Source organism: Rhinolophus ferrumequinum, chromosome 2, assembly GCF_004115265.2.
Source record: "Rhinolophus ferrumequinum isolate MPI-CBG mRhiFer1 chromosome 2, mRhiFer1_v1.p, whole genome shotgun sequence".
Taxonomy (NCBI): domain Eukaryota; kingdom Metazoa; phylum Chordata; class Mammalia; order Chiroptera; family Rhinolophidae; genus Rhinolophus; species Rhinolophus ferrumequinum.
In genome coordinates, this window is record NC_046285.1 from 51,179,759 (window position 1) to 51,207,332 (window position 27,574).

The following is a 27,574-nucleotide window of genomic DNA, read 5'->3' on the forward strand; positions in this document are numbered from 1 at the left end:
AACAAAAACAAAAACTACTGAGAGACCATCCAAGTTTCCGTTTCACAGATTTGAGAAATGAGATTGAGACCGGAGAAAGTTTGTCCAAGTTGAATAGCAAAAGTAGAACTAGAATTCATGTTTCCTGAATCCTAGGTAAGCTATCTAATTTTTTTCCAATTTGAAATATCTTTAAAAAAAATTGTAGCATTTCTATCTATTGTGTGAATCTTTTACAAGAATGTGGTCCTAAGGAATCCATCCTCATGTAAAGAAAGCCCTGGGGAGGAGTCTGAAGGTGGCATTGATGCCTCGTCTGTGATGTGCTGTGTCGGCCAGGACGACCCGCCTGTATTTGTTAGGATGTAGTCATCTTCTCACTGTCCTTTCTTCTACCACATCAGCCCAAAGGCCTATCCAAATGAGACCAAATACAGGGGCAGTGGGCCGTAAACTTACTTCTTTGCATCTTTAGAGCCCTGAGAACAGGATTGTTAGAGCTGAACAGCTATGCACACAGCAGGGCAGCCCACCCCACCCATTTGTGGGGCCCAGGACAAGAATAGCAACAGAGGCCCAACTACCAGGTGGCTACAAATTTACAGTTACAAATCCAGCTCCCAAACGTAAATAAAATGTGTTCTACTTTGACAAATAAACCTTTATAAAGACTTGGCAGACTGGAATATGAGGTGCAGAGAGAACAGGCTCCTCCTACCCCACAGCCCACCCCTGTAGGGACCTGGCCCACGGGCAGATAATCTAGCAGGCAGTCAAGGTCTCCACGGGAATATTGCTTATCAGCCAGCCAGTTCTCTACGCTGGCCAGCAGTCAAGGTCTCTCGTCTTCTTGGGACGCTGTGTGCATGAGAGCAGGCCTGCAGGGCCTGCCAGGTGATTTCTCCCGCACAATGCTCTTTGTGTTGCTGTACCTACATAACCTTGCCTTCTCTGCCTGGGGGTGGATCACTACCCCTTCGGCTGGCTGCCACTGGAGACTCTCCCCAGTCTGTAAGTCTCAGTAAACCTGTGTCTCGCAGTCAGCCACCTGGTGTGTTCTTTGGGCTTGTGGCTTCTCAGGCACAAATCTTGTAACGACTCAGACTCAGTCTGAACACCCTCTCTCTTCCCATTCGAACTCCATCCCGTATTTTGAGGGGCTTGTGCATATGCAAGTGGACACTGTGGCCTGTTCATCAAGCTCCAACTATATCTCCTGCAAACAGCCACCTCTGACTACCCTGGGGAGGCAGGACCTGGAGGAGAGGGCTGTCCAAACCCTGGTAGCAGCCTCAGAAATGCTTGGGATAAGAATTTCAGGGGCAGGGTATATAAGATGGAGTATGGGCTCTGGGTGGACACACGCTTTCCCTGTGACTCCTCCCACTGGTGGTTAGAGGAGGGCTCCAGCAGAGGCTGCTGAGGGCTAGGGCTGCGTCTCAAACTGTGGTCCCTGGAGCAGCAGCATGGGCATCAGCTGGGAGCGGGTTAGAGCTGTAGACTCTTAGCCACGTTCCAGACCTACTGAATCAGAAGCAGCATCTGACAAGGTCTGGGGGATTCATGTGCACATCAAGGTTTGGAAAGCACTGCTCTAAAGCACAAAACCCAGGATCAGGGTCCCTCTTGCCCAAGTCTCGGGGTACTAAGACCAGGTATCAATAAATATTTGCTTGGGGCTGGCCTGGTGGCTCAGGCGGTTGGAGCTCCATGCTCCTAACTCCGAAGGCTGCCGGTTCTATTCCCACATGGGCCAGTGGGCTCTCAACCACAAGGTTGCCGGTTTAACTCCTCGAGTCCCACAAGGGATGGTGGGCTGTGCCCCCTGCAACTAACAATGGCAACTGGACCTGGAGCTGAGCTGCACCCTCCACAACTAAGATTGAAAGGACAACAACTTGACTTGGAAAAAGTCCTGGAAGTACACACTGTTCCCCAATACAGTCCTGTTCCCCTTTCCCAATAAAATCTTAAAAAAAAAAAAAAGTCCTGTAAAAAATAAATAAATATTTGCTCAATGAATGCCAAATATCACCTAAAACAGGCCTGAGAGCTGTTGGGGTGGCTGCCTGGCTCACAATGCTTCCATTTCCTCTTTCTCTGGGGCCTCAGTGGCCGAGTTTCAGCTGGGCACCCCGCTGCCGGCCTGAACTGCTTGACCCACACTGGGCCAATCAGATGATCTCTCTCAGGAATCTGAAACTTAAGCCCCCAAAACAAGCTCCTGGAGTAACAGCAGTAGTCGTAGTGAACGTCTTTCCTGCACCTGTGATGTGTCAAGCATGGTACTGAGTGTTTTATGTGGAGTATAATTTAATCTAATCTTCACAACATCACTAGGTGGGTATTATTATTCAGCTTATTTTTCAGATGAGGAAACGGGGCTCAGATGTTGAGTAACTCTCCCAAAGCTTCAAGGGGAGGGGGGCGGGCAGGGGCAGCAGCAGGCGAGCTAAGTGGCCGAAACTGCCATATGGTGGAGAGTCACTGTTATCAACATCTGCCGCCAGTTTCCCAGGCCACCTAGCTTCACGGTGATTGCGCTGACTGCCCAGATCTGGCCTGTGTGCTGTGGGGAATGAGACCCAGCTCTGTGATATGGCTGCAGTGAGTGCGGGAGGGTAGCCTGGGGGGTAGAGTGAAGGGCCGGAGTTGTGGGAGAGGGGTGTATGGAGAACCTCCACTCCCAGAGCGAGAGCAGGGCCCCGACCAAGACCAGCCTGGCCATCACACTTCAGGACAGGCCAGAGAGCACCTATTGTGAGGACTGTTGGAGATCTGACCTCCCTTTCCACTATTTCAGTGAGTTAGCAGCCAATTCGCCCAAGTCAACGTATGGGCAGCTTATTTTGGAGACACAGGGCAGGGGGTGTTGGGGGCGTTTGCATCTTCCTCTGTGTCTCATCCCCAGAGAAGTAGACACCCAAGAGGCTGAGGGGGTGGGGGCAGCGGGGATATGCCTGGGACCAGTCCAGATTGGAAAGGACAGTTGGGGGCCTGCCCGTCTGGAGGCCTAGACTGGTCCCGGACTCTGGGTCTCAGGGAACAGGGTTCTGAGTGGACGCTGCCATTCTGAGTGGGCAGGGGCGTGGCATGGGGCAGGTCATCCTCTGACCACCTAAGAGGACCAAACCAATCAGCAGGAGAAAGTTTCAAGAATCAGAGTTCAAGCCTCAGCAGGTGCAGGGTTGTTTGGCTTTATTGAAAAAACAAACCAACATCTTTTATGGGCACTAACACAGCGGTGGCCCCCTGCTGTCACTTGACAATCAAACGTCACACAGCACTCACACAGGTCACACCCTTGGTGGTTCACAGTGCAGGTGTCACACACCTGGGCGGAACCCTGCCTCGCAGTGGCCACACAGAAATACACTTCTCACTGCACACATCTCCCTTCACACAAATCAAACAATCATCAGGTCAGAGAAGAATCACTTGCTCCCTGCAGTGCAGAGGGTAGCAGAGGCCAGCGTTTTTTGGCCCCTCACAGCAGGGTGCGGGCTTGCCCAAGCATGGTGACCAGGACCCTCAGGATGGGTGACTACGGCCAGGATGCTGCCAGGGCCTCCTCTGCTGCTGAGAGATGGAAAGGATCCGTCCGAACGCCCACAGGTGGGGGCGCAGCACTGGGAACCCAGCTTGTCATCAGCATCCCGGAGGCCCCCCCGCAGCCTGGGATGCAAATAGCTCTAGGCCCACGCAGCTCCCAGTCTGCTGACGAGAGTGGCTTGCTCTTGTTACTTCTTTCTCGTTTTACTTTTTTCTGGGAGCAAAATTCAGAGTGAAAGCTGGCAGTTCTGGAAACTTTTTCTGGCTCCTCAGACAAGGGTGGCAGTAATGGAGTAGAGAGAGGATCCTCTTTAGGCACTTTCTGCTGACTCTCCTATGTACGAGACAGGAAGGAGGGACCCTTCTCCTGGAGTGAGTGGCCCTTGGGCCCACTTGATGTAGGGCTGGGTGAAGAGACCCCCTGCTCACGGGAGCTGGAGCTGCTCTCGGTACCTAACCCGTGTCTGTGGCTCCTCTGACAAAGAGAATGGCATCTCCCCGTTCCCAGCTCTGCAGAGGGCCCAGAGGGCTGGGCCACCTCCTGCTCCATGTCCTGAAGCCCTTTGGTCTGGAGGCAACTACTGCTGCTGCTAGATGTACAGGAGTGGCTGTGGAGTGGTGGGTGTCACACTGGGGGCAGGAGAAGAGGGTAATCTGAGACGGAGCCTCAGAGGAGGAAATGTAGGAGGGGACTCCTGCCGACAGAGCCTGGTGCAGCTGAATTCACTGAAAGGCAGGGCTTGTCCAGTTCTGAGGCCTGCCCTCCTTACAACAGACAGGATTTTAGAGCCCCAACACTGCACCAAGCCCCACACCTAGTAAAAATTCTTACTAAGAAGCATTTTCTTTGCCTGAGGACCCCTTAAGGATTTCAGCCTTGGACTCCCTGCCCTTGCCAGCCCAGCACAATCAGGGGTCCAGTGGCCTGGGCCAAATCAGCCACAGAAGACAAGGGCAAAGGCTGTGCCCAGCAGCTTCTCCTCCTTGGAGGGCCTGGCTGCAGCCTCATCTGGTGGATGCCTCCGTGGACAGACAGACGCAGTGTCCTCAGGAGGGAGCTGGACGGGAGAGCCTGGAGGACAGACGGAGCAGGGCTGGTGGGAGGTGCAGTGTCCATTCTCTGGAGGGGGAAGGGGGACTTACAGGGGAGGGGCCGATAGGCCTCGTCATCTCACCAGGCTCCCTTGAGTGGCTCCAGCAGAGAAGGCCATGTGGGAAGCCCGGGCTCAGCCCGTTTCCTTGGTAACTGGCCTTTTCCAAAACCAAGCCTGGTGAGGCCCCATGTGGTGGGAGCCTGCAGATTCGCAGGGAAGCGGTGGCAGCCTGTGGGTGGGCCGTGACTGGGAGGCTGGCCAGCACGCCTCAGGTAGCAGGGCGACAGGTGGTGCCTGGGAGGCAGAGGCTGGGTTCCAGCAGGAGAGACCTGCTCACGTCCAACTTGAAGTCAGGGGACTTTTCTTTAACATTCATCTTTATTCCACTTTGAAGCAATCACAGAAACTTCAGTGTTGAAATCACAGTTCTGAGGAGCTCCTTGGTTTCTCACGTGTCCTCCCCCCTTACATATTTCTCTCTGGACAGTGTTAGCTGGGTTTACTGAGGAGAACAGCCTTATTTATAGAGATTTCCGAGTAAGTGTCCATTCCAAGGGAGGGTGAGGCTTGCCCAGAGCTGCTTCAGAGGGAGGGCTGGAGGAGGAGGGCCGTGAGGGCCAGCGGGAGCGGGAGCAGGAGCAGGGAGGCCCTGGAAGCTGTGACCACTGAGGGACGAAACACAGACAGTAAATCACCTAGGCTGGCACTCACAGGCAGAACTTGATGGAATTCATTTCTGTGCACTAAATTCACCCCACTCCCTCTTTCTACCCTGCTACAAATTTTCATTCCCTTGGTTTCTTTACATATTCATTCCTTTCAAAATTATACTACGTGTATACTTATGCAGTTGCCTCATCCTTTCTGGAAGATTATTTTTAGCACTTATATTCATTATCCAGGTCTGTCTGGGTTACACAGCCAGTGTTTCTGCTGTAACTGCAGCCTTTCTGTTCAGACCCTCCCAAGACACTTCACCTTGATCATTTGTAACGACCCAGAGTACCCATCAGTTCACTCAAGGTTCACTCAAGGTGAAAGGCTCGAATGCAAGGGAATGTGGCAGGATGCCCGCTCTTCCTGGTTGGAGTGTGAACTGGCCCATCCAGGGCTCTCACAGCTGCCTGCCCAGCAGGCGGGGCCCTACCTGTGCCCGAGCACTGCTGAGACAGCATGCCTTCCAGAGCTGCCACGTAATCCAGGCCCAGCCAGTCGCGGTACGTGGTTTTGTCCCCCACAGGTACTGCCCGGATCGTGGCATCTTTGAAAAGCAGGTCTTGGCCATGATAGTCAGAGGAGTCGAACATTTTGAACCCATTCTTATTGTGGTCATCTCCAAACAGGTCCTGGAAGCACCACAAGCAGACATGCTTTTCATCCCGCTCACAAATTGTCACTCAGGGGCCACCTGCTATTCATTGCTTTACATATGATATGATGAACCAAACAGCAGGAATGTCAGGGCACCAAGACTCCGATTTGAAATCCTAAGTTTGACAACTGATTGACCTCTGTCGTCAAAGGGGATTTGGAGAAAGATATGCTTAAGCTACCATAGTAAGGAGTAAAGCGACTGTCAGTCTTTTGGGGATACTCAAGGATCCATTTGAGGATCTGATGAAAGCTATCAGCCTTCTCCCTAGCAAAATGCACATTCACACAGGGTCCTTCCCCCATGTCACGTCACAGGGTCAAGGGAGAAGGAGGGCGGAGGGGAGACTGGGTGGGTTAGAAATCAAGGACTCCATTGTCAGACAGCCTGGGTTCAAATTCTAGATGCATTTTGAAAGTGCAGCCAGCAGGATTTGCTGATGGATTGGATGTCGAGCATGAGAGGAAGACTGGTGTCCAAGACAACTCCTGAGGAAATGGAAAGCTGAAGTCACTCCTCACTGAGGAGGACTCAGGGAAGGAAAGCACCTGAACTTGGTCTAGTTCAGTGTGAGATGCCTGTTAGAAAAACCAGCTGAAATGTCAAGTTGTTAAAGATGCAAGTTTGAGACTTGGGTGGATGGCAGCAGGGCTGAAGATGTACACTTAGGAGCCATCAGTATATAGATGGCAGTTAAGGACGTGGGACTGGATGAGATCCATAGGGGGGTAGGTACGGCAGAGACGAGGGTTTAGGAATGAACCTAGGGCACTGCAGCGGTTGTAGGCTGGGGAAATGAGGAGAAACCGTCAGAGGAGACTGGGAGGAGTGGCTGAGAAAAATGGGTCTCTGTCCCCTTGCCCAGGGCAGTTTCCGGGCCCTGGTGGAAGCGGGTCTAGAATAGTCTCCATCCTTAAGAGAGATCAGAAGAAGGCTCCAGAGCAGAGAGAATCTTTGAAGGAGTTTGCTGTAAAGGGCAGTGGGATTATAACTACAAGAGGATGTGAGACCAAGAGGTTGCTTTTTTCGTTTGTTTTTTTTTATAGATGGTAGAAATAACAGCATGAGAATGGTCCAGCTGAGAAGGGAAAATTAATAATGCAGGAGACAGAGGGGAGAGTGGTCGGAGGGATGTCCTTGGCTAAGTGAAAAAAAATCATAGAATTTTGCCCCAGGCATTTGCAGTTTCTCCTGAGGTCTGCTCCAGGTAGACGGAGGGGCCCTGGGGGCTTGGCTCACCTCTACTGCCCATCCCCCGATGCTGTAGTCCTGCCCTGGCTCACCTGGGCCTTGTCCAGCAGTCCAAACACAGTGAAGATGTTGGTGTCTGGCCGGACCATGACGGCATGAGATGGTATCTGTGCCAGGTTGCAGGCTGCGAACTGGGACACCTCGGCCCGAGCCCCGTTGGGACATAGCAGCTCATAGTCCTCTGACCTGAGCTCAGCAGCCCAGGGCTCAGAATTGTGGCCTGAGGGGTGTAGCACATGGAGAGGGAGGAATAGAGTGAGGCTGCTCTCTTCCTGAATCCCCAAAGCCTTGACTGGGGAGAGGGGGCAATGTCTGGCCAGCTCCCCAGCGCTCTCCATTCTCCCATTGCTCTGCTCTGTTACCAGGATGAGACAGCCCAGCTGGGCTTACGGTGCTGGCAGGAGCTACTGTTCGTAGGGACTGGGGAGGACCTACAACGTGACAGGCATTTTACAAGCACTGCTCCATCCTCACAACAGCAACGCAAGGCAGGTACGATCACCCCCATTTTACAGGTGAAAAAACCGAGGCTCTGAATCACTTCCAGGCAAAGAACCCCATTTGAGTATTACAGGTCTCAGGCCTGAGAGTGGGTTGAGTGACCTCCTCCCCTAATGGCTGATCTTCTCAGACTGGAAGGGGTATAACACTATTTGCGGACCAGTGAGAGGCAGTTCCAGGTCCCTGGCTTGCAAAGAATCTCATTCAGTCGGTCTAGAGTGGGGCCCAGGAACCTGCATTTAAAGCAGCTTTCCAGTGATTCTGGAGAGGGTGGTTGATCCAAGGGCTTCCTGAGAAACACTACCCTTGGGAGTCATTGTTTTTGTGTCTCATCTATTCACTTAGTATCCACCTTCTTCCCATTTCCAGAAGGAACTCCAGGTGGGCCCATGAGTAGAGATAAAATTAGAGGAATAAGCAGCCCTGGAAAATGTGTGTCTCATTGCAGGGCCTCCCCAAACACCGAGAGCACTGGGACCTGGCAGCGCTCACAGGCTCCTGCAGGAGCACTCAGCTTCCTGCTCCTGGGGGATGATCCCCAGTGTTCTTTGTGGGACGTTGGCAGGGGACAGGAACCGGCAACAGGGCCTGGAGCCCTCCCCAGCTCATTGGCAGCCTCGGTGACCTTCATAGGCAGGTGGGATCTGAGTTTTGAAATACTAACTGATTTCCCCCCCTGTACGTCTTGCTTCCCCTTCATCAATCTCCACTTCCTCTTGGGGCCACATTATACCTTTCTGCACTGAGTTTCTGGGCAGGGATGTGTTAGGACAGAGTGGAGAAGACCGTGCCTCCAGTGTTTGGGGTTCAAAGCCTGGGGGTAGGCAGGTTATACAGAAAGTACAAACGATAGGTGTTGGAGGGAAACAGGCTCCAGTCTCCAGAATGGACAGATTCCCTGACAGATGGAGAATGGAGGGGGAGGCGGGTGAAGCGTACTAAAAGGCCCTGCACCCCAACACGACCCCAGGTGTGGGCTAGGGCGTCCTGGGGCACAGAGTTACTGAGCTGTTTTTCCCAAGTGAAGTCCAGGAACTGTGATTCGAGAGAAGAACCGCCCACGTGACGTGAATGAGGCTGTGTCCTGTTTCTCGTGGCCTAGGGGCTGCAGAGTGATTTCCCTGCATGTGGCATTGACCTGCCAGGACCGAAGACCAGATGCTGATGTGAACTGATGACCCTGTGGAGAAAGGCCCCTGCCACCCCCACCTACACACCTTGGTACCACATAAATGCCCCACAAGGGGTGTCTCCACATTGATTGAGCTTGAGTTTCCACCATTTCGATGGAATGGGGATTTGGACTCCAGACCAGTAAAGGCTGTGTGTGTCCTGCACACCTGGACGTTTGGCCAGATGTCTGTTCTTACCATGAGGCTCTTGGGGCCCCAGGGACCCCCAAGTGGCAGAGCTTTGTAGACTCAGTCTTTCCCACTGCTGCGTTGTCGCCAATCCTAGCAACATCTGGTGCCTAGATCGTATTGGGGAACAGGCCCCTCGCCAGAATCGGGCCCCGCCCTGGCCCAAGTCCCCCTTACGTACCATCTGTGTTGTCAAAGACGGTCGTGTGCTTGACGAAGGCGAGGTCCCCTGCATTCTCAGCCAGGCACCTGCCACACAAGAGGCCAAGGCAGGTGTTGGCTGGAGGGTCCCAGCCTCTGTGCCCGGCTCCAAGCCCTCCCCCCCACCCCTCGCCAGCCCCCCGGAGTACCTGAAGGCACCACTGTAGCCGAAGTACCTCTCCTGGCTGTTGCCCACGCACTGGTTGCGGCCTTGCTCATCCCCCACGCACAGCGCACACAGTGAGGACGGGTAGTGCTTGGGGTTGTTCACCGGCGCGCAGCTGGCGCTGAAAAACTCGCTCACCGCTGGGGCGGAGGGGAGGGGCTGTGTTGAGGGGCTGGCCCAGAGAGGGCAGGCAGGGCGGAGACCGGAGGGCTGCTTCCCCTCGGATCTGTCCGCCCTGCCTGGCCCCGCGGCTCAAGGCCACCTACTTGCTCCACTGCCCACCCAGTTCAGTGGCACACCTCCTCCTGTGAGAATTGCATGTATGAGGGGATACAGAGGTTGTGTAGACACAGAAAGCCCATGGACAACTTCTGGTAAGGGGTCACCTAACCTGCCCTTGAACTCCCTCAGGGATGGGGACCTCACTACCTCATAAGCTCTTCTGTTCCAGTCAAAGCACCTGCCCAGTTGTCTGGGAGTTGGGAGCAGCCAATCTGAACAACCTCTGTGTGCTTGCGTAGGTGGTTAGAAAAAATGAGTATTCTTTCCTGAGGTGCCAGGCAGGACAGAGGTGTCCGTGCTGTCAGCCCAGGATCTTGCCAGCTTCCTCCTGCCTCCCTTTCACCATGAATGTGCATAATTTCACACATGGGAGGGCCCATGGATGGCATATGGTGGGTGCTTGGTAAAAGTGTCTTCTTCAGCACTTACACAGACGGCTGGCCACTTTCCATGTCCTCCCGCCGCCCAGGGCTGCTGGGGGATGGGGACAGCCCAGGCCTGCGTGGTGATACAGCAGGTCCAGAGCCTGTGCTCCCCATGCCCACTGGAACCACTTCCACGCTGGGTGAGTAAGTGGTGAGGGGCACCATGGCACCACAGAACCACCAGATAGATACCCTGACTCTCATGGTGTGGCCAAGAGTATTTCCCAGCCTTCCCCAAAGCAAGGATCACGTCAAGGAGGAAAAGGAAAACTCCCGGGCTGCCTTCTCTGGGCTCCTCCTGGGAGTGGTCTCCAAACCCAGCCAACCCCAAGGAAGAGTTTCTGAGTTTGTGTTCCCTTGGAGGGTGGCACCTGTGAGGACGTCGCAGTCCTTGGGCTGGATGAAGCCCCTCTGCACGAGGGCACCCACAGGGATGTCCCAGCCAGCGGGGCTGCCAAAGGCCGAGTGGCAGGAGCGCTTGCCCTGCAGCTCATCCAGGGTGAAGGCATAGGAGCTGTTCCGCTTCACCAGGGCTACCACGAAGTACGAGTTGCTTCTATCCTCCGCTGGGGGAAGGAGACAGCAGTGAGGTCCCCCAGCAGGGCAAGAACCAGGGCACATCCCAGGGGTCCCATCTTCCCTCACCCTTCCCCTCCTGCTATTTTCCACCCCTGAGCTGTGGTCCTGCCCCTGCCTGTCTGTGTGTGGCCTGCAAAGCCCAAAGTGCTTACTCTTTGACCCTTTACAGAAAGTTTGCTGACTCCTGCCAGACTTTCAATGGCTGGATGGAAACACTGAGGCCTGGGCCAGGACAGGCTCTCCTGTGACAGCCAGCAGGCAGCCCAGGGACAGAGGAACTGAGGGAGAGCTGGAGCTTTTGAGAACGGCCGAGGGGGCCATGTGTATATATACACCTCCCCCTGCACTCACCGGCGTAGTGCTCTCCCGCCGCTGGGACCAGGCCATAAGTCTTTCCTGCCATGTAAATATCCTCACCCCTCAGAGTCACAGCGTCAATTTGCCCAGCCTGCAGGGGTGGGGGGGCAGAAAGAGCAGCCAGGCTAGGGTGGGCTCCAGGATGGTTCTAGGTGTCGGGATCTGATGGAGGTACCAGTGCTGGGTCTCTCGGGGACTCTGGCCTCAGGCTCCCTTCCCCTGAGGATGCCATCCTGCCCCATTGGCTCCTTCCTGTCTTTGTGAAGATGTACAGGCAAGAGGGCCACCTGGAGGTCCCGAGGCCTGAAACCCACTACTACCAGCACCCCCATGCATGGTGCCCATTTCATTCTTCAGAAAATGTTTTCTGAGGGTCTCCTGTTGTCAGGAGATGGTCTCCTGGTGCTGAGTGCCTCCTGAGCAGAACCTAGGATGGTCACCGCCCTCATGTTTGGCATGGGGTCTCTCCATGGATTGCCAGTCCTCAGAGGTCTGGGACACTGTACTGTACCCTCCATACCTGGCCAAGAGCTGGCACATAGCATGCGTGCAAGACATATTTGTTGAATATATGTGCAAATGGATGAAAGAGCAGGTTCTAAAAGGAAGCAGTCTCACGGCCTGTGGAGGAGGTTCCAGGGCTGAGTGATAAAGCTGAGGCAGAGTGGACACTCTTCAGAGGCTGTGGCCCCTGGGCACCACCAACAAAAGAGCTCCTTAACCATCAGGCCCCACTTACGTGCCCCTGAGAAACAGGAGGGGAGGAGTCCCGGAGCCAGGGCTTCCCAGGACACCTGTGGCCCCAGTAGGACCTCATTCCTGACAGTAGAGCCCGGGGCTGCCTCCGAGTCCTGGCCGCCGTCTCCAGTCAGAGAAGCAGCAGAGAACTAAATGGGCCTCTGAGACCAGGACAAGTGCTTTTAACTACAGGTGGCAGGCATATTAATGGATGCCGAATCTATTTAATGGGCCATGACACACTTAAAAACAAAACAAAACTCGATAGACTAGAACAGAAACTATCAGCGTGCATTACACTTACTAAGGGGAAGTACATAACTCCCTGTATAAAGAAGTTTCTTACATATTTATATCTGAAAGATAAGCTTTTGTGTATTAGACTGTGATTGATGTAAAATGTATTTCTGACTGAGGTTTGCTGTCAAAATGTTTAACAATGATCCAAGCCTCACCGCTACGAGTATTATGCACAAGGGGAAACTGAGACGCAGAAAGGAGAAGGGGCTCGCCTAAGGCCACAGGTCGGCTGGTGCCAAGCTGGGTCAGCCTCACGCTCCTTCTGCTCCTGGCCACTCACTCAGGGAGTGGTCCCCGGGCTCCCCTCTGCCCTGTTCCCTAGGGTGGGTGGCTGGTCCCTGTGGGTCCTTCCTCTTCCCCTTTCTCTGTGGAATTGTCACAAGACACCTTCTCCTCCCCAGGTTGCCTGTATCCTCCACACCAGGTGGGGTAGGGGAAGGGTGGTAGTAAGGACCATCCTAGGCACTGCCACCGCCCGCCCACCTGGCTCGTCCTGCCCCTCCAGGCACGGTCCCCACCTGGATCCGTTCCATGCAGTGCTGCGGGGACTCGGCTGACACACACTGGATCTCTGGCTTGAGTCTCTGCCGGCTGAAGGCCACGGCCATGTCCCCACACTTTTGAATCTCGGGAGTGGACAGCACGCACCAGTGCAGGTAGTGGGGCAGCCCTGTGTGAGTGTGAACACATGGTCACTGCACACGCACCTGCTTTAGGAACGGCCCTGAGCACGGCCTGTGGGGTGGGAGCTGTGGGGGCTGGGACCTCAGTAGAAAGAGCCTGGAGTCAGACTCAAGAGAAATTCTGGCTCTTTCCCTCATTAGTTATAAAGGGGTAAGTTATTGAACAATCTGGTTCTCGTCCTCATATAGAAAGGGGATACTGTATCTCTTTCTTGGGGCTGTCAGGAGGCACGAGGCAAATCCTGGTGCCATGTATATAACTCAGCGTCCCACTACTTTCCTAGCTGTAGGTGGAGGACACATGGGGATGGGGGCCGGAGGCAGAAAGCCCCTTTGTAGGTGACTGCAGTGGTCCAGGCAAGAGACAATGCCTGAGCCAGGGCTGTGGCCATGGGGTGGAGAGAAGGAGGAGTGAGGCATTGTGGAGGGAAAATGACAGGACTTGATGACTTCGGTGTGCAGGGGTGAGGAGACCCTTCTCAAGACAGATCCGGGAGAGGCGGGGCTTCCAGGGAACAGTAGGCCATTGGACTCCAGAGATGCTTCCTCCTCAAACCAACAGATCAAAGCTAAGGGGGCAAACCTCCCGGGGTGGGTGTCTTCCCCCAGCCACCTAACCAGAACTCCATGTCATTCTTGCCGTGAGGTTAGGCTGGAGACGGTGGGAGAAGAGACTTACGGTTGGGGTCACAGAGGAGACCCTTCATGGCATGCAGGTACTCAGGGCCCAGCCATGCCTCATAGGTCTGTGTAGCAATGGGCACCAGCTCAGATGTGGCATCTTTGAATAGCAGGTTCTTCTGGCCATAGGCCTCAGAGCTGAACATCTGGAAGCTACTGTCCTCATGGCTGAACAGACGCTGTGTGTCAAGGGGTGGGGGCAGGGCCTGGTGAGGTGCTGCTGGGGCCACATCCTTGCCTCCCCCTTCAGCCACCACCTCCTTCTTCCTGTGCCCTCAGGCCAGGCACACATTCTGAGGACCAGGTGACACACCACCTGCACCACCTCCCCCTTCGTCTGTGCTCCCTCAGCGCATTCTGCCTTGTCACACTCAGCTTACTGGACACACGACTGGATGGTTTTGAGGATAAGCAACGGTGCAAAGCTAAAGCTGGTGTGCCCAGCAGTCAGACACTCGCTGCTCTTGTAAGCAGTGGTTTCAGCAAAATATTATTCACCATATTTAAGTCATGGTGTATTTTCACATTTATTGGTTTCATCATTTTGTTTATTCGCTCATATGTTTTGGTTTTCATTTTAAGAGCTACGAGTACCAGGAGCTTTCTCTGAGAGTATGAGTCCCTGGTCTCCCCTCTCTGGCCAACGCTCCTCACTGCCAGCTAGCACAGTCGGTCCCTCCTTACACTGACCTGACCTGAGGCTGGACAGCACAGAGGCCTGGTCCCCAGTGGGGTCTGTCCCAGTGGAGATTCTCTGGGTCCTGTCCCTCCTAGTCTGGCTAGCCTAGCCCCACGATGGCTCTAGCTCTGAGTTCCCACCCTGGTGAGAGATACGAAAGCCCAGCACCATTCCAGAAGCTGCGTGGGGCGCCCTGAACTCACCTGGCCTTCGTTGAGCAGCCGGAAGATGAGTCCCCCATCTGTGTCAGCCCGGACCACCACGGCGTGAGCAGGCACCCGGGCCAGGTGGCATTGCCTCCATTCGGTGATGTCAGCCCGGCTGCCATTGCGGCACAGCAGTTCGAAGTCCTGTGACAGCAGTGTCTGTCCCCAGGAGGGCAGCGTTTTTCCTGGGAAGATGGGAAGCCTGTGGTGAGCCAAATTCTGTCAGGGGGAGGTACTTGGGAAGGGCTCATGAGAGGGAGCCTGTGGAGAGGCGAGGGTGTCATGGGCCACAGACCCCTGGTGACAAGACTCTTCCAGGAGGTGAGAACCTGAACTTCACCAGGAGGTCAGAACCCAGAACAACACCAGGAGGTGAGAGCCAGAACTACACCAGGAGGTGAGAACCAGAACTATACCAGGAGGTGAGAACCGGAACTATACCAGGAGGTGAGAACCAGAACTTCACCAGGAGGTGAGAACCAGAACTACACCAGGAGGTGAGAGCCAGAACTACACCAGGAGGTGAGAGCCAGAACTATACCAGGAGGTGAGAACCAGAACTTCACCAGGAGGTGAGAACCAGAACTCAGAATGAAGAGGAGCTTGGTGGCTGCACCCTACAAGACCAGGTGTCTCAATAGACTGTGTTTATTTTCTTAAATTTTCTACCTTTCACCAATTCCTACTAATAAAATGGATATGAGGTACACAACACATATAAACAGAACTGTTTATTAAAGATAAAAAGAGTAAGAGAATAAGAGAAGCTTAGGGTGAGAGAGAGAAATGTACCAGGAGTACATTGCTGCCATCAGGTACTAAATTGATGCTGAGCAGAGGGCAGTGGGCAGGGGCCATGGTGGAAACAAACCTTGACAGAGTCCACCCAGATCTGTGTCCAGAGAGAAAAGGGAAACTCCCCGAAGCTTCGCCCACATATTAAGGCAATATTAATCCAGCTATTAATATTTTGGTATATTTCCTCCAAGTCCTTTTTTCTATTCTAGTTTTAATCATCTTTAATATGGTTCAGAGAATACTTGATAGGCAATCTTCATTTATCATTTTAAAGTATTTCCCCACATTATTGGAAACTTTCCATAAAGCTCATTTAGAATAGAAAACAAGATTTATTGGAAAGAGTGAATATTGGCACCAAATAGGACTATTAAGAAGACTAATTTTAAAATGAGGAGGATAAGCCTCTACTAGGAAATAGGAGGGGAAAAGATAAATTGTGGGTTCATGAAAACTCTGCTCACTCCAAAGCTATTTAAAAACAAATCCGAAAACCAAGAGAGTAATAGTTCGGAAAACTCCAGAAAGGTCATTTTTAATGAATGCATGATCACTTATAGCACTCTCAACAACTACTCAGTGTCATTCTCTCCCCACTCCCCAACTTTCTCTATTTTTAAACTGCTGCAAAATCCACCTGTGTGGGATCATTTGGCCTTCCCGTGGGACAAATGTATCACGTAGGTATTTCGATCTGCCATTCCTGTTTTCCATTGGTTAGGGACAATTAAAGTCGTGTTACTTCACTGCCTTAGACGTTTATGACAATTTCACTTTTTTCTCTTATCAATCTCTTTTCATGAGGATACTCTAAAAAATTACTTCCTTAGATTTCCTGAGATTACCATACAAAATTTGAAAGAGCCGATTTTAACCCAAAACATCCGTATTCTTTCTCCACCTTCCAAATTCTCATTTGCTAGACTGACTCATCTTGCGGCCCAAGTCCCTGCTGCTGGTTTTCATAGGATTGTCCTGCTCTGGAGACCATCCTTTGTGCCTCCTCCTTTTTTAGACATCTTTCTTTCTCTTTCTCAACTCTGGCTCATGTTGTTTGCATTCATGAATGTAAGACTACATCATGGAACTTCTGATTTAAAAGGCAAAGATTAACAAAAAAGATAATGAGTTTAAAAAGAGGACGATGATCAGACTATTTGGAACAGCCAAAACTATAGTGACAAACGTCTGGTTGGTGGTTGCCTGGGTGGGGTGGGGGTGGGGTTGACTAGAAGGAACTTCTGGGGTGAAGGGCCTGTCATGGTCACTATCTTGATTATGGTGGTGGTTATATAGCCGTATGTTTTTCGCAAAACTCATAGAACTATACTTGAAAAAGAGTGCATTTTGCTGTGTGTAAAGTATACAACAATTAAAAAAAATAAACGATTTTTTTATTTTTAAATAAAAAATAAAAAATAAACAATTAAAAAATAATTTGGATCCTTAGGCAAATCCAAATTAGGGGGCAGTCTATAAAATAAGTGGCACGATTCTTCAAACACGTCAATATCACACAGACACACACACTCACACACTCATACAAACACACACACACACACACACACACACACAGATTGAGAAACTGTTTAAAGGAAACTGATGAAACCAAACAACTAAATACCATGTGTGATCTTACATTAGGCTGTGGCCTGAAAAAAAATTGCTGCAAAAGACAGAATTGGGACAATTAGTGAATCTGGAATATGGACTGTAGATTAGATAATACTATTGTGTCAATGTTACATTTCCTTAATTTGGTAACTGTACTATGACTAGGTCCACCTCTTCTAGTTCTTAGGAGATACATACTGATGTATTAAAGGGGTATGATGCAGACAAATGTACTCTCAAATATTTCAGAAAGAACACATACATTTAGAAAGAATGATAAATCAATGTGGCAAATGCTAAGTCGGAATCTGGGTAAAGAATAAATAGGAGTTCTTTGAATTATTCTTGCAACTTTTCTAAAGCTCAGTTATTTCAAAATTAAAAGCAATTTACATGACAATGATGTCATGGACCAACACATAACACTGACCCATCTTTAAAAAGACCTCGTCCAGGGAGAGCTTCTTCAGGTAAAAGGAGAAAAATGCCAGGAAAGGAGGTAGATGAGAGCTAGTGCAGAGGTTGCAAACTTTTTTTCAAAAGCAGAACCCAATATTCAAGTGGAAACGAAACACAATACTGTATACAAATCAGGGCAGGTCAGAGCTGCTCACCGGACCCCTTGTCCGAAGAACAGTTTTAATATAGGGAAGGAGCATGAGAACTATTTTTACAGAAAAAGAAACTAAGAGGTTGGATTCCAAGGTTGCTGCCTATGTGCTCTGAGCCCCAGAACTCAGGCAGACATTCCTCAATGACAGAGCAATCTCTCTGGAAGACTAGAGATTCCATTACAACCATCCCTGCCATTAAGGTTAAGCCCACGGCAAATTAAACACAGGTTGTCTTTACAAGAGTTAAAAACAACCTGCCTCTATTCTTCTTGCATCTTACTGAAGTAAATGATAAACTTACCACTGTTCTTTGACCTTCCTTCCCCTCCATGCCAGTGAATTTTTCATGGAAGCAGAAAACACATAAACCCTGGCCCGGAGGAGAAGCGGTCTCCCTTCCACTAGCAATCAGAGGCCGCCACTCGCTATGGGGTGGCCTTTGTTTTTTAACTCTCTGCTAAATAAACTTTTACTTTAAACACTAGATCGGCTCACGTTTGAATTCTTTCCTGTGGGAAGCCAAGAACCCTCTTTTCTTTTCCTGCAGCAGTTTGAAGCCCCCTGCTGGGCCCCAGCCTTCCTTTCCTGCTGAGGCCAGCCCCTCTCGCTCACCGTCAGTGTTCTCCAGCACCGTGCTGTGCTTTACGAAGGCCACGTCCCCTGCCCCTTCTGCCAGGCACCTGTGGAGGAGAAGCCTGTGAGCCTGGGAGGAGCCGAGCCCTGAGCTCCCTGACCCCTGACTGTCTTCCACCCCTGGAGGCCGGCCTGGCCTGTGGGGTCTCGTGGTGGCCATGGGTTTCACAATCACGCAGTCCCAGGTTCCAGCTCTCCTGTTTGTGGGCTGCGTGGCTTTGCCACGTTGTGCATCATCTGCGAAGTGGGGATGATAAAGTGGTTCTTAGGGAGAGATTCCTGAGAATCTGTGTAGAGCCTGTGCTGCTGGGGCCTGAAAGGAGCAGGAGCTCCTATGGCAGCTGCTATCACTGGCAGCCTTAGTGCTCAGGGGCGTTTGGAGACGACTCTGTCCTGAGGAGGGGATTGGATCAGATCTTCTCATGCCGTACCAAAGCCCTGAGCGGAAGGGACCAGGACTGTATGTGTCCGCTACATGTCACTGCCCAGCGAGGGAGGCAGGTCGGGGCCTACTGGGCAAAGGGACTTCCTAGGTCCCCACAGCCAGCAGATAAGCAGGGATCGGACTGGGGCGATAACACCAGGAGAGGCAAAGTGGGCAACAGTCTCTGGCCTGGAAAACTGAGGACTGTTTTTCTCTCTGTGCCAAAAATGGCATTTACCCAGCTCACATCCTGGAGCGAGGGCATCAGCAGGCTCCCTGCTTCCAGATGGAAACAGTGAGGCCAGGGTGGTCAGAGGGACTTGGCAGGATTCCGTTTCAGCCCCCACAGGGCAGGTCTCCTCATTTGTGGACAGAGAGAAGTGCACCACAGCTGTGAGCCTCTCTTTGGGATCCATGGCGGGCTCTTATAAAGTACCAGGAACCAAGGAGTCCCTGCCACCCTTCCCCACCCCCACCACTCTCCCTGTTGCTCTGAGACACCAGAATAGGGACACGGGAGTGGCAAAAGGCTGTTTTGCCATTTTCTTCTCTCTAAGGCCAAACATGTTGACTTATGAGTAAACCCAGTCTGGCATATTCTGGTTTGATGTTTTTAAACCAACTAGGGCACATGAACTATATAAAGGGCACTTTGATGAGATGCCACGGGCATTGCCACTCCCCCAGGGCTCTCTCTGCCGAGGTGGTGTTTTCCCCCAGCTCCTGTGGTCTCAAAGCCTCTCCCCTGACTCAGCTCCACCGCAGCGCCAGCCCCGCCCAGGCCCCTCTCACCGGAAGGCCCCGCTGTAGTCGTAGTATCTCTCCAGGGGGCTCTTGTCACACACACCCTCCCCAGCAGAGTCGCCCCGGCAGAGGCGACAGAGGGACTCGGAGTAACTGGTCTCTCCTGCCCCGGGGACGCAGCTGCCCCCAAAATAGTCGCTGACAGCTGCGGAAAGGAGGCAGAGGGAGGTGAGTCAGCTGCAGGGCATCAGACTCCCTGTCCTGTCCCCTAGGGAGGCTTCAGGTCACTCATGCCCGATTGGATGGCTGGACTCCCCAGGGACGTAGCTGGATGCTTCAGGCTTCAGTCTGAGCAAAACTGGGGAATTGGATCTGATCAGTGATTTCCTAACTGGGGCCACAAAAGTGGCATTGTGGAGTGACTGTTATTCAAAAATGGCTCAGGGAAATAAAACATTTACCCCGAAATGGTCACATAGGCCAACTATCAACTAGATACTGTTCTCATTGAGGGTTTCATTTCAAAATCAGTATGGGTAATCAATATAAGCAGGTAAAGAAATAAATTATTACTTAATGAGTACAATTAACTTGATAGACAACACCTCTCAAAACACAGAGAGGGGAGGGAAACAGAGGAGAGGGAGGCGTGCTGTGTGAAGAGGTTGGTTCTGCATGGTTTCCGGGCCCGTGTCCACCCTCTTGGCAAATATTTACCCTGTGCCGAGGGAGCCACAGTGCCACACAGTGTGAGCAGCATGCCAGCTCTCACTGAGCCAGTCACGTCGTGCTCATCATCCAGCTAGATCAAGCTCTTCCTGGCAGAGTTCCCTTTCTTGGTCTTCTGTTTGCATTCTCCCAGGGGAGAAGATATTTAATAAATGTGCCGAGAGACTGATAAACCACCCAAACCTGGCCCCCATCTGGGAGGACATGGCTTTGTGCTGGTTTACACAGTGGTTGGGGCGGTATGGGGGCAGTGTATACGTGTGTCTGCGTGTGTACATGTGTGTACATGCATGCAAGTGTGTGCACAACAGTGAGGTGCCCACCGAGAGGTATGGAAGTTGAGCTCATAATAGCTACGGCTCCCTGCGGTAAGCACGTACCCTGTGCCACGCATTCTGCAAAAACGGTGTGTGAATTCCCTCACTGCTCCCAACCTCACAGCACTGTAGTTAATTTTCCCATTTTACAAGATGAGGAAACCGAAGTTCAAGGAGGTAGAGTAATCTCTCTGAGGGCAGGTCATGTTGAGCCTGGGTTTAACGCTACATCTATCTGACAGCAAAGTCAGGGCTTTAAAAGACTATTGCTTCTCCTGCAGGCTCTCCCAGCCCACACCCAGCCCAGAGCACTGGTCATCTGTGGAACAAACCAGGAGGCAGCACACTTGTGGAAAAGGAATTTGGGGACACCCCAAACTCTAGGTGTGATCCTAAGAGAGCAGTTTGAGAATATGGGTGTCATGTGTCAGGGGCCACCTCATTGCTGAATTGGAGAGACTGACAGAGCTGGGGGGCCAGCGGGTGACCAGGGAAAAAGCCCAAAGCATGAGAAGCAGGGCTCCTGCCCAGGCCGCCAGAATGAGGGCTTTGGGCTCTTAGCCAGGACCCTCAGGGCTTTGCCTCAGCCCTCACTCATTTTATTCTTAGGCTTCCCCTTTGGATAACTCTCAACTCTCCTCTACCGGCAACGCTCTGTCTGCATGAATGCCTGTTCTCACTACAGATGAATTAATCAGGAGCAGCGAGTCTCTGATTCTCCACCTGTGAGCGTTCTGGGTACAAGTCAGCAGCTTGTTTGGGTCGTGAAATTTCTGACCCTGTGAAGTTGAGGACACATTTCTGGAAATGGTGGCCTCCACCAGGTGTTCTTTGGCAATTCGCCATGTCCCAACATGGGCTGGGCCCTGTGCTTGGCTGTGCCGTGGGACACCGTGATGAGTGAGCAAGAGTCCAGTGCTCTGGAGGGGCCATCAAACAGAAACTAAAATGGTGGCAACACCAGGCTGGCCAGAGCAAAAGACAGGAGGGAGGGATACCACTGCTAGGTGTCCGGGAAGCCCCTGGGAAAGGCAGGACTGTGCTGTTCCTTAAAGTGCAAGAAGAAAGTGGGCCTGGAGGGAGGCTATCCTGTTGCGGGGAGAGCAGAAGCAGAAGTAAGGAGAGGGGAACCCAGAGCGCCTTCAGGAGAAGCCCCTGCCTGCCCGAAGCCCTCACCTTGAAACACATCGCAGCCCATCACCGAGAGGCGGCCGCTCTCCACCAGGTAGCCCACAGGCACATTCCAGCCCACGGTCCTGTTGATGCCAGTGTGGCAGGACTTCACGCCTTTCAGGGTGTTGATGGTCACATTGGAGCTTTTCTTGACCACAGCTACGGCGTAATAGGAGGTGCCAACCTCTAGAAGGAGGAGAGTAGAGGAGTGAGGGCAGCAAGGGAGAAGCCGTGCAAGAGACAGGCGCCTTGCCTGGGAAGGCTGTGGGAGAAGGGTGTGTGTGTGCGGTGTTCTGGTTACCGAGCGAGCAGGTGAGTGCAAGCCCTTCTCCAACCTCATGGGGTAGATATTATCTTGAGATATTATTTCATTAGTTAATTTCCCTCTTTTCCTTCCCAAGTCAGCTGTCACTTAGCTGGGTCTACATTTGTGCATGTTAGGGGAGCTCTGCAGCTGGACCAAAGCAGGAGTGGACCGCAAGTTTTATTTTCCAAAAGTAAAGGCCCTTTGGAGAACTTAGAAGGATTGAGGGAATGGTATCATGGTTATGGGAGGAAGAGTAGTTGGGAGGAGCAGGGGAAGTAGGGCAGGGGCTTCCCCCAGATTAGAAAACGTGATTTCCTAGGGTTGAGGGGAAGAGGGAGAGAGAGAGACGATGAGAGAGAGAGAGAACTAGTTAACAAGGTGGTTCCACATGACTCAAGACCCTGGATGGGGTGGGTGTGTGTGGGCGGAGCCTACAGCCTTGCTAAAGATTCCCCTGGGCCAAATGTGGCCCAGAAGGGGCTGTCTCCCCTATGGGGACTGATGACTAGAGGGCATCCCATCTCACACACACACACACACACACACACACACACACACACACACACACGAATGACAGCTCTGTGGTGGTAGGTGCCCACGATCAGAATAAAGTTGAGTTCTAGAAAACAGTGTCAGTGTTATTTTTTTCACACCTGAGTCTGGCCCCTGCCAACCTCAGCGTCTTTGTTTGGTCCCACCCTCTGACTCGCCCACTGTGTCTTTCTTTTTGGTTCCTTGATCACACCAAGCTCTTTCCCACCTGGGACCCTTGTCTGGGCTCATTTTGAATGTCACCTCCCAGAGAAGCCCTCCTGTCTGCTCTATTTCAATAGGTCCCCTCATACCCCCTATTTTCTCTCTAATGACATTCACTTTCTTCACAGCACCCACCATATGTGTAAGTACACTTTTGTGTGTGTTTATTTGTTTATTATCTGACTCCTGCTCTTTCAGGGCAGGAACTCTTTCACTTACTCTCTATGCTCAATAAATGTGTTGAATTAATGAAAGAGGAAGAGCTATGTTTGAGGCCCCCGAGGCAGGGATGTTTCTGGTCATTGAGTGGAAAGCCTGACTGGTTTGCAGGGCTGGACTGCATCCTATGTCATCCGACAGTCATTGATTCAACAAGCAACCAAGGAAGACCGTGTGCCGGGTACCCAAGATGAGACTCTGCGGTGGTGATGACGAAGAAAACAAGACAGAAGGGGACCTTAGCAGAGGGAGTGAATGCTCTGGGAAGCAGGAAAGAGAAGGGTGGGAAGGCTCAGGAGAGCTCCTTGGAGGTGACAACTGGGCTGTGACAGAGGCTAGATCTTGGACGAGAGGAGGTGCTGAGAGAGGTACAAAGGGCAGGATGGGCCCAAGGCATGTCTGGTGTGAGGTGAACAGACAGGGGCAAAGCAACTCACATTTTTGACAACATACCACGTGTTAGGGGGCTCATTTAGTCTGTGTGACAGGGCAGGGATCACTATCCCTGTCAAGGAACTGGAGGTTGTCCAAGGTCACAGAAGGGCCCCGGAAGGGGCAGAATGAGACTCATTCTTGTTCTGTGTGGCTCTGCAGCTCCAGGCCACCACTTCTTGCCTGGCCCCAGCCCTACTCCTGCTGCTTCTGACAGTGTCACTCAGGCGTGAGGAAGCTGGGCTTTACTGATGCTTCGTTCACCCCAGACAATCACACTCAGCGCTGCGCGAGGCACAGGGCGGCCCCTCAGGAAGAGCTCGTGGGGAAAGCTAAGGGGCTGCTGGGTTCCCCGTGAGGAAGAACAGATGCTGGGTAGCTCTCTGTCTCTGACAGCCCTGCTCTTGGGGAAGGGGGCACCAAAAGAGATTTAGGGGCCCTCTGAAGGTTTGTGTGGCCAGGACTCCAGGACTGCTCTGGGGACAGGGCTACGGAAGAGCTCGGGGCCTGCAGGGTTGGGCCAGGCCCAGGAAGCACACACTGCTGCGTGACTTCCTCTCCCCTCCCACCCCTCCCACCCCTCCTCCCCCTGGGCCTTCTGACCTTGATCATACACTTCACCCACCACGGGCTTCAGGCCGTGCTCCTTCCCCGCCTCATAAATGGCTCCTCCATCCAGAGTGATGGCGTCAGCCTCCTGGGCCTGTTGGGAACATGTGAGTCAGCCCCCTCCCTCTACCTCCCCCCCAGCCCGCCCCTCTCCGTGCCCACTCAGGGAGGAGCTCAGGGACACCCACCAGTCTGCCTAGGGCCCCAGGAAAAGCCCCAGAGGTCCACACTTGTCCTCTTGTCTGGCCCAGGCGCCCTGTTCTGGCTTAGCCTTGCAGGCCCCTCCCCCACCAGCCTAGGGGTTTCCCACTTTACCAGGCCCAAGGGGACAGCTCTCCTAGACCAAGGGCTTACCTTGTTTTGCTAGTTATGTTATTTGAAAAATAGTATTAATTGTATAGGACTTGTAATAGATGCACATAGTAAAAAAAAAAAAAAATCAGAGTTCAAAACGGTATGCAGTAAAAAGTGTCTCCCTCATCCTCGTTTCCTAGCCCCCTGCCTCCTGCAGACCTGTTTCTCAGCTTTTCTCTCTAAGATGCGGACTGAATCCCATACATGCCCTCTTCAGGTTTTTCCTTTTTATTTTAAAAAGACAAATGGCAGTATATTATCAGTGTGTTACGGGGTCCACGAATAGAATTATAGCTCCACCCTCACGGTGGGGCCGGACCCAAGCCTCTGGACCACCTGGGACCATGGTTAGATTAGGTCTTGGGAGCACATTAAAGGCTGAGCTAAAATGAAAACGCAGGCCCCCACTGTGCTCGCCCCTGTGGCTTCCCTCTGTACCACATCCTGCCCCTAAAGTCCCGCCTCTGAATATCGTCAGTGCCAGGTTAGCAGGTCTCCTGCCACTCAGAACTCTCCCCACCCACTCACCCACCCAGGACCTCTGGTCCCTAGTCCTCCTTCCTCAGAAACCACACGAGCCCCATTCTGGAAAACTCTGTGGCAGAGTGAGTAACCACCATGGGCCACTGAGGAGTCTGCTGCCTGGGCTCTCTGTGGTGGGGTGGGTAGTGCCCCCACTCTAGCAGGCGCCCTGTGGAAGGAAAACTCTGCCTCTCAGACCCCTTTCTCCCTGGCGCCCATCTGAGCAAGGCCCTCTCTGAGGCCTCCCAGTGCCTCGCCTGGGCCTGGTCAGGAAACAAGCTGGCCCTTGTTGCCTGGGAAACTCAGGAGATCCTATCGCCCAACCTGGCAGGGGGGACCTCAGGGCCTTTCCTGGTGAATGAAGTTGTTGTAAGCTCCCTCCTGAGTCAGAGCCCTCTTGTCTGGCAGGCGGTGGTAGCGGAAGGGAGAGGACTCACTGTGATGAGCTGGATACAGTGGTCGGCTGAGGTGCCCTGGACGCACCGCAGGGAGGGCTGGATCCCGGCTTCCTGGAAGGCCTTGCTCATGTCGCTGCATTTCTGCTGCTCCGGGTCCGAGATGGTGCACCACCGCACCTCCATCCCGCTGAGCACTGGGGGCAGGGGAGAGTGAGGCCCAGCTCTGCTGGCATCTCCAGCCCAAGCCCCCACTGTGGAGGGTGGCATCAGCAGCTCTGTGTGACCCAGTCCTCTGCAACAGCAGAGGCTTCCCCCTGGGAGGCACTGAGGCACAAAGAGGTGTCACAGACTAGAAGGGGTGGCTCACTGGCAGAGCTGTGCATGAGGCCATGCATGTCCCTGTGTCAGGGCAGGTGGGTGACGCAGAGCCCAGCCTTTAACAGAGGCGAGGAAGTGTCTCCCAGGCAGCAGCTTGGCTACCCTTACCCTCCCTACCATCCTGGAGCACACACAGCTGGGGGCCGGGGGTGCGGGGATGGAAGGAGCACGGGCTAGGGCGTCCTGCTGGCTCTGTGACGAGGCAAGTACCTGCCCCTCTTTGGGCCTCTGTGTCCTCCAAGAGGGTGATGGACTCAGTTCCTGGGCCTTCCTCATGAACTGAGCCATGAGACAGGGAAGTGGTTGTGGCTGCCCTGGAGGAGACGTACATCCTCTTGGAGCATCTGTGATTATGTCAGCTCAGGGGGCACACCCTCAGGGGGCACAGTGCCATGCCCCTGCCAAGGGGAGGCTGAGGGGTTAGCAGGCTGGCTTCAAGTTCCTAATCCCCCAGCTGATGACTTCAGGCAACTTACTTGACCTCTCTGAGACTGTTTCCTCATCTAAGAAAGCACATGAGGAAACCCACCTTCTGTGCTGTAAATAAACATATGTCGAGAGCTAGCACACACAGGTTCTCAGTGGACTTGCATTTAGGCCCCTCCTTCCCGTGGGGTCCTGTTGGGTTCCCTGATCTGACCAAGTCAGACTTCCAGAGAGCTCCCAGCCTGGGGACCTAGCAGAGTGGTGCCAGGGCTCCCTGAGGTTGATGCCTTTGCAGACCTGAGCCTGCCACTCACGCTTCCCAGCCAGGATTGCCAGGAAAGCCAAGGCTTTGGGTCCAGTTCCCGTCTCCCAGGGACCAGATTGCCCTCCTGCAGCCTGTGCTTCCCATGCCACCCCAGGGTCAAGCACGCCGGTTCGCACAGTCTCCCTTCCACGACCCTCCGCCTGCCCATCTCCATGGCAGCACTGGGGAATGTGGAACTGCCCTCCCCTCGCCCGCCTGTACTCCAAGACTGCACTCTGGTAGGCCAGACAACTGCAGAGTTCGGACCCGGGTGGCAGGTCCATTTTTATGTATCGCTGAGGTCAGAGCGATGAAGTGAACCCGTCCTGTCAACAGTGTTCCCCTCGCGATCCCTGCGAGCATCTCCCCGAGGTCCCTCCCACCTCACGTCTCACAGTCCCGGCCCTGACTCCCTTGGGAGGAGGGGGGTGCGGACCTAAGAAACCCCGTCTGCGCCCCCTCCTCCCTCCCTGCATCCTGCAGGGCGCCCTGGAAAGGTCTCCCGAGAAGACCTCTCGTGCCTCCCTCCCTCTCATCCCTCCTGATCTTCCGCCTCCCTCCCCCCGGGGCTCCGAAGTAGAACCATTCTGGCCCCCAAACCCTCTGGCTTCCACGCCCATTAAGAGCGTTCACCCTCCCGACGTCCTCGGGACACTCCAAGGCTCTCCCATCCATGCCTCTGTTCGCGCCTCTCCTTGGCGCGTCAGAAGGTCCGCTTTTTCAAGGCCAATCTCAATGCCGCTTCCTCCAAGAAGCCCTCCAGACATCCCAGTCTGCCCGGGTCCTCATCCGTGAAACACGGGTTCAGGGCACACTTCCCAGCCTCCGGGACCCTGCTCAACGGCGCTGGAGAGCTCCAGAACCTCCGCCCCGGCTCCTGCTCCCTCTGCCCGGCGGCAGGGCCTCACCAGTGCGCAGAGCCAGGAAGAGCCACAGAGCCACACTTGGGCCCCGCATGGCACGGTCTATATCTAGCTGGGGCCGGGTTGGGTTCCAGTTGTGTCTAGGTCTGGGTCCAAGTAGGTCAGCAGCAACAGGGGCTTTCTCCCTCCTTCCTCCGTGCACTGGCTCGCAGCTACTTAAGTGAGGCGGAGGCGTGCCTTGGCGGGGTCCACGCCCTTAGAACGTTCCCGCCTACCCCAGACTGGACACCTGGGCTGACCAGACTAGCTTTGGCCTTTTCTCTGGCGCCCCTTGCTGGAGCCTCGGCTGAGGGCCGATTCTAACGGCCGGCAGGGCTTTCTGGATCCCTGGCGCGCTCCTACCCTGGGCACGCACACTCAGCTGTCCCTGAGGGTATGGCATCTGTTCTCTGCTGCCTGATTCCCCTCAGCTCACAGGCTGTTCCAGGGCTCTCTCTCCTCAACAATCGCCTGGACTGCACGCATTCTCCCTTCTTCTCCTAGAAAGACCCCA

At 53.3% G+C, this 27,574-nt stretch overlaps 1 protein-coding gene across 1 annotated transcript; it reads right to left on the reverse strand.

Annotated features, from left to right (window-relative positions):
* Positions 1–3,166: 3,166 nt before the first annotated feature.
* MELTF (melanotransferrin) lies at positions 3,167–27,251 on the reverse strand. The gene is made up of 16 exons (XM_033132238.1): positions 27,067–27,251; positions 25,090–25,244; positions 23,771–23,870; positions 21,457–21,639; positions 19,283–19,439; positions 18,046–18,113; positions 14,405–14,592; positions 13,521–13,701; positions 12,677–12,828; positions 11,115–11,211; positions 10,556–10,750; positions 9,461–9,617; positions 9,292–9,359; positions 7,281–7,468; positions 5,773–5,971; positions 3,167–5,290 (listed from the first exon to the last, which is right to left on the reverse strand). The coding sequence occupies exons 1-16, from the start codon at positions 27,113–27,115 to the stop codon at positions 5,208–5,210; spliced, it is 2,220 nt and encodes a 739-aa protein (XP_032988129.1). The 5' UTR covers positions 27,116–27,251; the 3' UTR covers positions 3,167–5,207.
* Positions 27,252–27,574: the final 323 nt, after the last annotated feature.